General features: G+C 55.3%; 1 protein-coding gene across 1 annotated transcript; it reads right to left on the reverse strand.

The window, feature by feature from the left end:
• Window positions 1-8,767: 8,767 nt before the first annotated feature.
• On the reverse strand, window positions 8,768-9,382 carry HMPREF1541_03918 (uncharacterized protein; the record flags this gene model as incomplete). Its single annotated transcript, XM_008718266.1, has 1 exon — window positions 8,768-9,382. The coding sequence occupies one exon, from the start codon at window positions 9,380-9,382 to the stop codon at window positions 8,768-8,770; it is 615 nt and encodes a 204-aa protein (XP_008716488.1).
• Window positions 9,383-12,925: the final 3,543 nt, after the last annotated feature.

Raw genomic sequence — 12,925 nt, forward strand, 5'->3', positions numbered from 1 at the left:
GGGCCGTCAAGGAGAGGCGGATGGGTATTCGCAATGCGCAGGGCTAAGAGGTCTCGATCGCTCGAGGTGTGGTTGGGCGCACAAGTATGTGCAGCGAGGCAGGCGCTTAGAGGAGGTCTGAGTCTGGTGGTCGGGAAAGATATGACTCGGGCAAAGTAGGAGATCTTGAAGTCGCTCTGGGAACCAAAAGCAGACGGGCGCAGTCGCGCAACAAGGTATTGCGGCCGTTGAAGGTATCACGATGTACCTCTCATGTGATGCGGGGTGGAGTAGCTGACGACTGGGGGATATTCGAGAGCACTGAGGCCGCTAGGGCAATGGTGTCTCTGGTCAACGAGGCTGAGGTAGTGAACAGGTGGTGAATGGAAACAGCGACCAGGACAGCAGCTTGGAACAGGAGCAAATGATCAAGATAGAGGTACCAACGACAGTTGAGAAGAGGCAGGTTGGAGCTCTCACTGGCCGGTTGGGGCCAGCAACCGATGATTGCAGGCCCCGCAGCACGGTAGCCGTTCGAGGAATAGCATGAAGACCCTGGAAGACTTGTGGATGCATCGCAGTTGGACAAAGCAACGGTATGAGGTGCAGAGAGGTTGAAGTCGAGAAATCCAGGCACGACGCTGGCAGCGAGAGCGGGGATTGGATGAATAGGCCAGAAAAGCCGCCCGACTGCGCATTTTCGCACACTTCACATCACATCAGTAACCAATGGAAGGCTGGAACACGACTAAGATCGCTGCTCCAAGCTGCTAGTGGGGTGGGAGGGACCGGGGCCGATCGTATGACCTGGCGGCTATCTCTCGAAGCACATTGGACTTGGGGCATAGGCTTGGGGCTACTGTAATCATCGCTCACTGGCAGCAATCTTGGTAGTGCACTATGTAAAGTGCGTAATATCGTCTACCACTGACGGCAAAGCCTCACCAATAGCCTCACATTGATAGACGATATCAGGACTTTCATATTGATGGTTGAGCATGGCCAAAAGTCCAGGTACCCGTGGGGCCTCTGCCACGCCATCAATGCACTGCTCAGCTATCGATAGGCTGGAGCACAGAGTTGCGCGAGTGGCCGCCCGGAGCCCCGCAGCTCCCGCCTAAGACCAAGCTTTTTTGTTGCCTTGCTCCGGGCTTTTGACCCAATCGTCCACGAGCGATGCAGCCAGATTCAAAATTCCTTCTACCGCTTTTCTCGATAATGGCACTGTCTCGCGATGTTGCAGTTGTTGATCGACAGGTGTTCGGGCACATCTGCGTCGTCCGGCACGCGACAGCGTTTGAACATGTCCTCGCCGACTTGATCGCCGGGATCTGCAGTCGCGCGCTTTTGCTTCGGCGGCTGCGACCGCCTGCGACCCGCCTGACGAATATAGTGGCCCCGAAGCTTGGATCGACTTTTCTATCGACTTCAACATGGGGCCTCAAGGGAATGCGTACGTATGAGTTCGCGACTGTGACGTCGAGATCTGATACTCATTTGTTGAGGCGGCAAAGGGAGCTGATATGAGCGCTGGTAACGACCTATTGCCGCGAGCTCCCGCCAAAAGCAAGGTAATGCTGTCCCACAATGTCTGAAACGCGCTCTACGGATTCCTGGGTCTCTTCGGTCCACACCAGATGCCGAATCGTATTGCTGGCCGTAGACTTTCGAGTGCATCTGCCCCCTTTGTTTCCAAAGTCAACGGCATGTTGGGCGGATGTCCAGTCCAAACACGAGCTGCAGGGTAGACGCTGCCAGTGGGGGCGAAAAGGAGGTATCACACGTACCGATCATTTTGCATGGGCGACCTTGTTCAGCCTGTCCGACAAGGGGCATCTTCCACTGCTACCCAGCGACCAGACCGCCTCATCCTCGTCGTTGGTCTTTGTCTCACGAAAGAACGATAGATGGCGCCGACGGCACAGCAAGACATGCGAGCCCGCGGTCTAAGACTTCCACGCTGAGCGGCACAGATAAGTGATAAGCCCACTGCCAAATGAACCGCTAACCCTTTACTCCGTACTTTGCTCAAGGCCCTAGACTAGTGCGAACGCCTTGCATCACAAGGCGTATCCTTTTGAGCGGCAAGCCAGTCGCAACATGAAGGACGTGGGGACGAGCTCAATGCGCTGGCAAGTGAGTAACCTGAGGTAAGATCAGAAAGCCAAATGACATCATCGCCTCGCCTGCTACCAAGCTCGTAGCGACAACGAGGTGCTATTGGCGAAAGAGCTATACTATAGTGCTGTGAGGCCTACAACACGAGATGTTAGACGCTCAACAGGACGTTTCATTGCACTAACATTCGGCCAAGTACACGAAACAAAGATGTCACGGTGCAAGTAATGGTCTCTCAAATCGCTAATTGTGCAGCCACATTTCATTGCGCCTCCCATCCACTAATGGAACCTGAGTCGCGCAACGCTATGCCATTTCCCACACAGCGGAACACGTCTCGCTGCCGCCATTTTCAGCTCCCAACCCGAAATCCTGACAGATGAACGCCACACCACCTAGATCCCAGCGCGCAAGCATCCTAAACACCGCTCACGCCCAAAGCCCAACTCATGCCCCTAACCTTCCAGCTCTCCGGCCTCTTGGCTCTCCTTCTCTCGGCTGTCCTGCCTCTCTCCTCATCACTGCCTGACCCACCACTGCGTTCTCCACCCGCAGCAGCGCCGTCCACACTCCCGCGCGGCGAGGACTGCTTCGACGACCCCTTGCGCTGCTGCTGCTGCTGCTGCTCGGCCTTCTGCACCACCTTGCTCTGCCGCTTCCACGCGTCGACGCTGAGGTGGCTGTTGAGGGTGACGTTGTCCCAGTGGTGGGATTCGGTGTCGAGGCGGTGGGAGTCGGATGGTTGGGTGGGTGCAGTGTGGTATGGGGAAGGGCAGAAGTGGTGATGGGGTGCTGTTGGGTTCGGAGGGGAGGCGGACGTAGGGTATTGTTTGCTGTTGGATGTGTTGTTGGTTGACGGGATGGCGGATTGTGGAGATGAGGAGGAGGATGAGGTGCTGGAGGCGGAGAAGAAAGAGAGGCGCCGTATGCGGGGCGAAGAGGGTTGGGACCCGGTTGACGTGGAATGGGTGAGGGAGGGCATTCTTCTTATGGGGCGATTGGGGAGGCGAAAGAGGTAGATTGCGCGTTGCGGCTACGATTCCTTTGAGAAGATTTGATTGTGGAGCGTTGGAAGAGCAGTGATAGAGATCTGAGGCACGAACGTAGTGTTGTGCTATACTGTAGATCAGTGCCGGCGCTTGTTGACTGTACTCGAACTTTTATACCGTCCGTGCTTGGGTACTTCGAGTTAAGCTGTGTGTACGAGATGAAGTAGCGATCAACCGCCCAGATATTTCAAGAGATTTAAGTCAGCTCGGTAAAGCCTTGATCAACGAAGATGACGGGAGAGACAGACTACCGATATCCGTCGCATACCTAGAATAACGCCCTCCATCGATGGTGACCGACCGAAGTTCATGTTGGTGGAAATCCAAGTGGTCCAGCAGTCCCAAGACGAGTTTGCAACGCGTCACCATTTCCGTTATCATCCAGTGAGGAGAACCCGGTGCGCGCGGATTTGCTCAAGTGGTATAGTATACGAGCAGCAGAAGGTGGCTGTGTATTCTGCGTCGGTCACTAAAGGAACATTGCCGTGCACTTTTGCTGGAGCCTAGTGGTCAGCATGAAGCAAAAGGTCATTCGCATCTGATAGCACTGTGATCGTGCTAACGCTCTCGATATCTTGACCTCGTCGGGAGAGGTGCAAAGTCCACGGTAATGATGACATATGATTGGTGAGGCTTGGCGGGAAGTATGATGCCTTCAACGCATCGGTTTTGCCACTTCCGTAACCGCGTCACACCTGGCGACAGCACAGCCTTCCTCAATGCTTGCGGTCGTGGAGTCGAGCATGAAAGTGTGATACGCTGCTTCGAACTCACCACTTACCTGCAGCCCCGTGCTCGCTATGTCTCGAATTTGGGAGTGCTCAATCGCTGGGACATCCCGGGACCTTGCTGACGGCTCCTGGCCAGCTACAAGTCACTTTCCGAGAAACGCGCACCGGCACCCCCGACACTGGCCATGAAAAATATTCTGCCATCGCAGTGGACGAGCCGCATTTCCTCATAGCAAGTATAGCGAGGCGGGCGCGCCAAGCCATACTAACGCGGACTCGTATTCCGCGCAAAGGAAGACCGCCCACGAATTGAGAGGTCGTCGCTCATGGAATCATCCTAGGAAAGGACGGTCAGTCGAAAAGAGTCGTCAGTGCAACAGTGCAGCGTAGGAGGGTCGACGATGTTTGCATACAACCACCTCTAGCGCGGCAGCGGTAACACGGGCTGTCTTCTGCTCAACTCGCTCTGCCGTGTTTCTGGAAGCAGTAGTACGGAGGACATGGCCCAAGACCATCTTCTGCGGCGCAGCGCTAAACGCTCTATCATGTTTTGCACATATGGAGACTCACAGCTCACTGAAATTGCGTCGTCTAGTGCGTACCACCTCATCGCCACAAAGCCGCTCTTTGTTCTGCGGTGAGCGCGCAATTGGGGGGAGATCGCCTCAGTTATGCAACAAAAGAGCGGTCTGTGCCGCCACTACCACACAGCTTTCAGATCTCGATGGACGTTCTCATTGACAAGTGGTGAACTTCCAAATCAGTGTTGAGTCTCTACCCACTGGACGTCTCCGGATTTCGCACAGCAAACCATGATAGCTTCGGCAGAACGATAAGGTATTATTGGCAGGAAGAGTCGCATTTACGGGCCACTTGACAGGACATTGACAAGGGCCACCCACACTTCATCCCGCGGAAGGCTTGGGGCGACGATGTCGATCGCGCCCCTTGCCGCTTCCCCCTGATTGACGTCCCCACTATTGCCCCGGGGGGGCGCGGGCGGCCCTTTCCGCCACCATGTCGCCGGGGAAGCAAGGGTAAGCGCCACCGTCGCCGCCACCGAACCTTCTTAGGGGAAATGGCAGCACCGCCGGGCCCCGGGGAAGCCATGGCTTCTTCTCGCTAGAGGTCCAAAGGGGACATGGTGGCGCCCTTGAAATGTGACAGGGGCTCCCTTTCCGACGCCACGGGCCGCGAGGCGCGATAAGATGGCAACTCCGTGCGATAGGTGATCTCGGCTAAGGGGGTGGTGGGATGGGTCAATCTCCATCCCCGCGACAGTGCATCACCGCTTGTTGGGTTCAAGGGTAGAGACAGGTACGGGACGACGCCCTTGCTTGAGGATTGCAACTTGCGTCGCTTCCGTACTCCTGGCTCATCGGTAGCCATCAGGAATACGGAACATATGGTACAGGTCATCGGAATGCTGGGGCTGAACAGATCTGACAGACACCGATCCGGGACAGCTTCATCAAGCGGAAGAAGCTGACTAGCCAATGATGTCCATATACCACTCTGTTTATTCCCTGATATTCAGAGCTAGGGTGTTTGACATTGGCTGCTTAGTGTTAGGATGTGATAGGAGAGGAGATCTTCGCGCGAAGGGCGGCAGACAGGCTCACTGAAGCGTTGAGCTCGTCGGGGGGTTCAGCTTTACCCGTCGACGTTTTGTCCAGAGTAGGCAAGAGTGAGGCGGAGCAAGCGGGGGTGTCGCACTTTGAGAAACTCACAGTTTTGGCTACTTTGATAGGTTTGAATTCCAAGCTCAGTCCTAAAGTCTGGAGTAGCACTTCCGTAGAGCATTGGCTGGGGAAGTCAGCTTGTGAAATTAACGAAGTCGTAGAAACAATTCGGATGGCACAAACGGTCCGGTGCTCAGCTACCTTCACCGCGCTCGCATCGCGTAAGCGCGTTTACACGCTTGTTGCGCATATCGGGTACAAATCAGCCTGAACCGCGGGCAAACACACGTTGAGCCTACTTTGTTCGAGCCGTGGCTAATTTGTCAACAACCACCTTTAAGATGTAGCCTACGCGATGCTGTCGTTGCCGACGTTTGTCCTCCCGGGCCCTTAAACATTGCCCAAACGACGCGGGTCTCGAGTCTCGACTTTCCTTGCCCAAGGGAGCTTAAGAGAAGTCGCCTGGGCAACCCCTGCATACCACGCGAGGGAGTGGTGACGACGCGTCGAAACCCGCAGTGCCGCCGGAGCCGCAGATCTCCCGTCTGGCCTTGAATACTCCGTACTAATGCTTCCCCGTAAACCACCTCTAATGATTCAAGTCATTCCCCGCTTCCGCATTCGATAGCTTTGCACAGAATTCCAGCCTTCAATTCCGTTTCGAGCAGTTCCGAGCCGCAAATGGAAGGGGCTGGATCGGACTTGCCCTTCTCGCAAGGCCGAGGTTGCAGGTACCAACCTTCAGGCGGATTGTGGGTGCGCACGGTAAGTACATGGTACCTGTGAACGGTCTGGACTTCGAGCATTGCGCAGGTCCATATTGGAGAGCAGATCTAGAGTACTGTGGACACGGCTAAGCCCAAAGCACGGTCTCTGGCTGGTGTCGGTGGGCAAAACCCGAGCTTGCCCCATCGCACTCCAGACCATCTTGGCCATGGATACACTACTGCGGACAGGCATCGCTTGAGAACAACGGCCCTCGCTGGCCCCGATGGTGGGACTCTCTCAAAGCGAGTGGGACTTCTAGCCAGATGTTTCTCGAAAACCTCCAGTGTCCCATCGCGTCTCGGAGAACTTCTTTTGGCTCACCGCAGTCCCTGCTGATGGGGCACTGTCACGCCCCATCATTGCAAGCAATTTCGGTACCAGAGCTGAGGGCTTTGGTCTCGCCGTCCGCCAACGTTCAGCGTCCAGCGTGAGAAAGGTACCACTTTTTACTCCATACCAGTCCGCAATGGATGCCGGCTTCTTCGCCGATACACCCCGACACTCAAGAAACCCAAAGGCAAGCCAGGCCAAAGATCTGCCCTTGGCATGATCGACAGGTCTTCCTGCGGCGAAGAGAAGTAGCCTGGCGCACAGTCGACCGCACCTGCAAACCCGTGCGGCAGAGTGCTGACCGCCGGCGGCTGAGGTCTACTCCGCAAGGCTTTGGAGGCCCATTATCGTGTCCGCGGTCCGGCGACACGAGAATGATCGGGTCTCACGACGATAGAACACTAGCTAGTAGTCACTAGTAAATGTAATTCCGGGGTACAGTATGCAGGGTTCCGTCCGAGCACGGAACACGAACACTGTTGCAGCTTGCTCAGAGCCCCATCTATCGCAGTTACCCCAACGCCATCAGTTGGAGTAGAGGGTAGACCGCTAAACCGCCCACAACGCTCAAAAATTGATCGGCAGAGGCACTGCGGGGACAGTGTTCCGAGGGGTGTTCGGCAACACGCCGAACCTCCCCCAGCAGCAACCCCCTCGGCCCGGCGCAAGAAAATGGCACGGAAGCGTTTAGCGAACCATGAGGGGAAGCTGCCCGCCGGAGGATAGCATCAAAGGTAGGTCTACGAAAACGAGAAGAAAGTGTAATTTCGCACGAAGTAGCAGTACGGGTGTCGGTCGGGACGTAGCAAGGCGGTGTGGCAGGTTGCGCTTCACCGTAAAATCCTCCTGCCTGCAAAGAATATGCATATGCATGTGTGCCCGGCAGGTGATGCGAAATAGCACATGCGTTGTTGGCCGGGGGGGCTGCGATGCATGTGCTGTGTGTGTTGGCAGGCAACCAGTAGAGTAGAAGTAAAGCCACGACTCACGTGGCGGAAGGAAGGCACAGGCGACGGACCGCCTCATATGACCATTTTGTGCCAGTCAGTCACCGCTGCTGGTGCTGGTTAGGCAGAAATGATGACGCCCGCAATCTGTGGCGCGCGCATTGGAACTGCTGCATGTTGCGGGAGCAACAGTTTGGACTGCGATACACCAATAACGATGATTCCCTTTGGAAGGAAATAGCTGTCGCCCAAAGGGAGCAAGTAAGCGAAAGCGAGCGTGGGCGAAGATAGAGAAGATCAATAATAAAATTCACATTCATCAGCCCGCCGGCCAAAAGTAGGCAGGCAAGCAAAGCAAGCAAGCAAAATTCGTGTTGTGTCAAGCCCGGGTGTATGTCCCATGGGCGTGGGTTCGTCGGGCTCATGGTTGGGTGCCCGCTTGCCCTTGGGTGCGAGTCGCTTTGGCAGAGTTTTGAACGCGACAGGGAAAAAGGTGCTAGGAGTGGGGGTGGGCAGAACGGGATTTTCTCTGGGCCACTGGAACGGAGAACCGGTCCGCGCTAGTCGACGGACAAAACACCCATGACATGTGGGATGCCATGCCGGTGCAAGCAGGATGGCTGGGTGGTGAGTCAGTGTTTCCAGTCATGCCCGTCATCGCGCCCAACCGTTTCGTTGTCAGCAACCGCCAGCATACAGACATTCCCCGTGTTGGACGGATGAGTCGAGTGGCGAAGGGGATTCAAGAAGGGAGGCTGTGCAAAGGAGAGAAAATCATGGAAACTTGAGACAGAGCACGAAACAGAAGGCAATGGTAGATGTGTGTGGCAATAAAACTTGTTTATTGCGGGTTAGCTATTAGGTGGCTATGTTTTTTGTCTGGCCATGCCACTGTAGTGGCAACTATGGGCCACAGACCGACGCGTCAAAATGCAAATAATGAAGCCTCCGTGGGCGGTCAACTGGGGTATTGAAGAAATGTCCATCCAAGATGGCCTGTAATGCCGATCCTCCCGCATGCTGATGATGATAGTGGCGGTGATGATGATGATGCTGCTGCCTGTAGTATTGTACATCGTTCTCGCTGGAAATGATTCGCTTGCTGTGGCTCGTATGCTCATGAAGAATTAAGACCCGAAAATGCTCTGAAAAGTAGTAGCCGGTCACATGGGACCGTTCAACCCATTGAGGCCGCGTCGAACTGTGTTTGACCGGCGCTTGAGCTGACTAGGCCGACGAGCCTTTTCTTGGTTGGTACCAGGTTGGAAGCGCACTTGCTTTCTCCGGGGAGAAAGAGTCTCGCGACGCGCGCGGTCCTCACGCTCCTCTTGGGCTTGAAGCTCGCGTAGATGCGCGATCTGCTCTTCTATCGTCATTTCAGCGACGCGCTTGGCAGGCGTCGGGATAGTCTCGACAGGGATGTTGAGGTTGAGCAGATCGTCGTCCGAGAGGTAAGAATTGGGTTCCGAGGCAGCAGAGCTGGGGCCCAGGCATGAGCGGTATGGCGAAGCAAGCCAGGTGGTTTGCGAGGACGAGGCGCTACTCGAGCGGCGCATTGGTGCTGAGGTGGGGTGGCTAGTAGGCGCTGGCGCGTGCGACGAATGTGATGTGGACGAGCTGGAGGACGTGCGCGAAAGCGGTATTGAGAAGGAGGAGAACGCGCAAGGGAAGTTGGCAGAATCGCGTGATGACGAACGCGCCATGTCGAAGGACGTGGCTGGCGGAGAGATGTTTGAGTATGGCGAGGTGAATAGTGGCGGTCGATTGTATTTGGCCATTGTGTCTGTGTGGTGTGCGGGGATGAGATTGTTGGCGATAACCATATAGATATATAGGAGTGAGAGGTGGCGAGGAGGCGGTCGGTGTGTTTGTGTTTTCTTTTCGGATAAGACGTGGAAAGTTGTTTGTGTTTCTACGTCAGTGCATATGCAGGACGCTGTATGGCGATCGCGGAACGCGGTGATGTCCCAGATCGGAGATCTGTCGTATCCGACGGAATTGGCAACCAACGGCTCCTCCGTACTACCAGAATTGGATGGCTGGCAATTAGATATGTTGTCGGTACTGATGGAATGTGTTGATGAGATGCAAGATCGATGCCCAGATGGCGACCAGATGTAGGGGTCTTTGGGGTAATATAGAATAGTGGGTGGATGATTGCTTTTACCCCCTTGACTTTGGCACGGTAGTATTCGAGCTGACTACTGGAGCCGGGTCGGTGGGGTGGGATTTCGCCCTCTTCTCGGGAATGGGGCCCAGGTGCACTCGGATCCGCCAAGCGATAAACCCTGTCGATGTGGACCGGGTGGGTTTCCTTGGGCCGGTGGGACAGTTTTGGACAGTTTTGGGCGCTATCCCGTGCGCCGGCCGTCAGTTTCAAGACCGCGGCGGGACCTCGGTTCCGGTGCAGGGGCTGCTCTCTAGCGAAGCCTCCTTGATGTGATCGGTAAAGTGTGTGGACGTTTCCGGAGTACGGAGTAGAGTGAGGAGTGCTGTGAAAAGGAAGAAAGGTGGCTTCGGAACGAGAAACAGGAGCAGGCCAGGCAGTAATAATACTTTTGCAGCTGATGACTCGAGAGCGTGACAATTGCAATTGGAGGTGTCTTTGACCGCCTGGAACACTCTGGGGCCAGTCAACGGGCGTAGAATGCTGGGTAAATGCCCAAAGTGGTACGGGAGTTGGTATAATTGGCGGCCAGGTGAGCACCGAGGCGTGGCTGAGGGCGGATGGCGCCTTGAGGTCCCGCGACCAGGACTAGGCAGGGGTCCGGCGACCAGCGATTCTGGCGGTCGACTCACCGATCCGGTGATGGAGCTCGTTCCGTGGGGGAAAGACCTCGGGGAAGGAGGCCTCGGTCGTTTCGGTGGACCACCGGTGGCCACCCAGGGCTTGGAAGTGCTGGTTCCCAAACGGGATTTGCTCCGGTTAAATTCAGTAGAGGCCAACCGGCCGATGATAGTCCGGCGAGTCGACAGCGAGACTACCAGACGATGGCGACTGGTTTGCTTCCGTCTTGCCCCTGGCTGAGTTTCGATAATAACCCCAAAGACTACAGAGGTCAGTCCGAAAACGAATATGATCCAGTGAGGTCCGCGTGGCCGTGATGCGCTTTGTGATGGGTCAAGCGATACCGCGTAGCGTGGGATGCTGGGCCAGAACTACTACCAGGTGACAGGTTCTCGATTCCGGATCACATACAAAGTACAGAGGAGTGATGGAGAGGCCACAGGCGCGGACGAGACCGACGACTAACAGCAGCTTGCTCTTATGATTATTCACAGGGCCGTCGGCGACTTGCGCCTGCACATCGTTCACATCGTCGCTGCTATTGCCTTCTTCGGGACCCGAACGTTGAGCCGTGATGAAACAAACCTGTTTCCTTTTCTCGTCTACGAGGGTGATCCGGACTGCCAAAACACTCCGGCGCCTGTCGTTGCGACGGCGGTGACTTCATCAATGATATCCCAGGCTGGCAGTTGGCAGCTTGGTCCGCAAGTCCGACGGAGAGGGCTACTGCCTAGTTGAGGAGTTGGGGTGTCAATCTGGCAGCCTGAGCGCCTAAAACCACTGCCCGCAAACTGCCTATAGGACCGCACCTTAAGGCCTCTTACTCATCGCAACCTCACCTGCATCTTGCACCGTGCCACCGTCGCATTTTAGGGCTGATTACACACTGCCCTTGCTAAACATGGTCTCAACGTTCTCCCGTCGTCGTTCATTGTGCGACAACACATGTCTGTAGTTCCCATCGTTGCCACCTGAGGCGGTCCAAAAGAACGGCCCTCGCCACATTACGCTATCGGCGGCCTGAGGTGTTCCCTCGGCACTGGCTTACCGCATGCCCCAGATTTCTGTGCCACGAGCCCGCGCTGCCACTGCAAAGCTGAAAACAAGAAGCTGAGGGTGTTTTTCGGCCTTGGCGAAGTCTTGCACCTCTCCCACTGACCTCATCGTCGACAATACCATTGGATTCTGACTCGCATCCACGAATTGACTCACAACTTTCGACGGGATAGAATCCGAGGTCTTGCGATGATCGAGCAGAGGGGGATTCGGTCGCGTTCCGTCAGCCGGACGTGCGAGGGTCAGTCATCACCCACGCATCATGCACGATTATCGAACGCCAAGGACACAGGGTCCCAAGTACGTCCCCGAAGCTGACCATCAACCCTCCCTCATTGCGCAGTGGTTGTTACTTTAGCCTTCCGCATTTTGCGCATTCCGTGCTCAGATTCTTCTGCCATGTGAAGAGTAAGGTCACACGTGTCTAGTGCACAGAGCAGCATGGATTTTTGCCTGTGGCAAACCAACCACTTCGGTGATTCAACCCCGAGCCGGTATGTTATTGTATTTTGCAAGAAAAAAACTTCTCATGGTCCAAGATGTCCCACTTCTCCCAATGCCTACCCTTTCCGTGCAAAGACTAAACGACCCCCACCCGCCACATGGCTACGACCCTTAGGCTTTTGCAGAGCTGCAAGCAGCCATTTGTCCAGTTCCTGCGATCTCTTTCTCCACCTGCACGATAACTGACTCCATACCGCCGGGATGCAACGTGGAAGAAAATCGTCAACGCCACTGGTCCAGCGCCGCACGATATTGTCTTGTCCACATGTGCGCATGGAGTACAAGTACATAAAACCCACTGAAAATTCGAGCTGTGGATATGAAAAGAATTCTTCTGGAAAAAGCAGTTGCTAGCCAGCTGTCGACAATCGTCCCGCACGATGAAACGGACACTGTCCCGACTGGACCGAGGGCAACGGCGTGACAAGACTCATGGCCCCGTTCCATTCCGAACACGAATGCTAGAATAGATCTAGCATGACCCCGCAGAAGTCATCGGGTGTTGACAACTCTGGGGTACGTACATGATCCCGAATGTTCGGATGCCGTCTTCTTGTGCTTCCCCATACTGCCGAGGCCAAGATGATAGAGACGCGAGAAGAGATTCGCTTCAATCCCGCTAATTTCTAGAAACCCCGTGTCTTGGAGTGCTGGGGAAGTTCTTGGGGAAGTCGTCGGCGATGATACGGCTCTCGAAGCAGATGGTAGGTCATGTAAGCTACCCTCTACCCAGGACAAGGACAAATGTCGGAATAGAATCCGCCTACGTGTTGGAGATGATTGATAGCTTTTGCCGATGCCGTAGTGACTATTGCGTAGTGCGGCCCGAAACCGTTGTTGAATGTATCTCGAGAAGACTGCTACCTTCGGGTGGCTGGTCTCGAAAAATAAGGACCACCTATCACATCCAAAAGTCACGCGCTCGAAGTTCAACAGAGAAAACAGCTGATACCAGGGCAGCCAAGTCTCTCGC

This window comes from Cyphellophora europaea (assembly GCF_000365145.1).
Source record: "Cyphellophora europaea CBS 101466 unplaced genomic scaffold supercont1.3, whole genome shotgun sequence".
In the NCBI taxonomy this organism is placed as follows: Eukaryota; Fungi; Ascomycota; class Eurotiomycetes; order Chaetothyriales; family Cyphellophoraceae; genus Cyphellophora; species Cyphellophora europaea.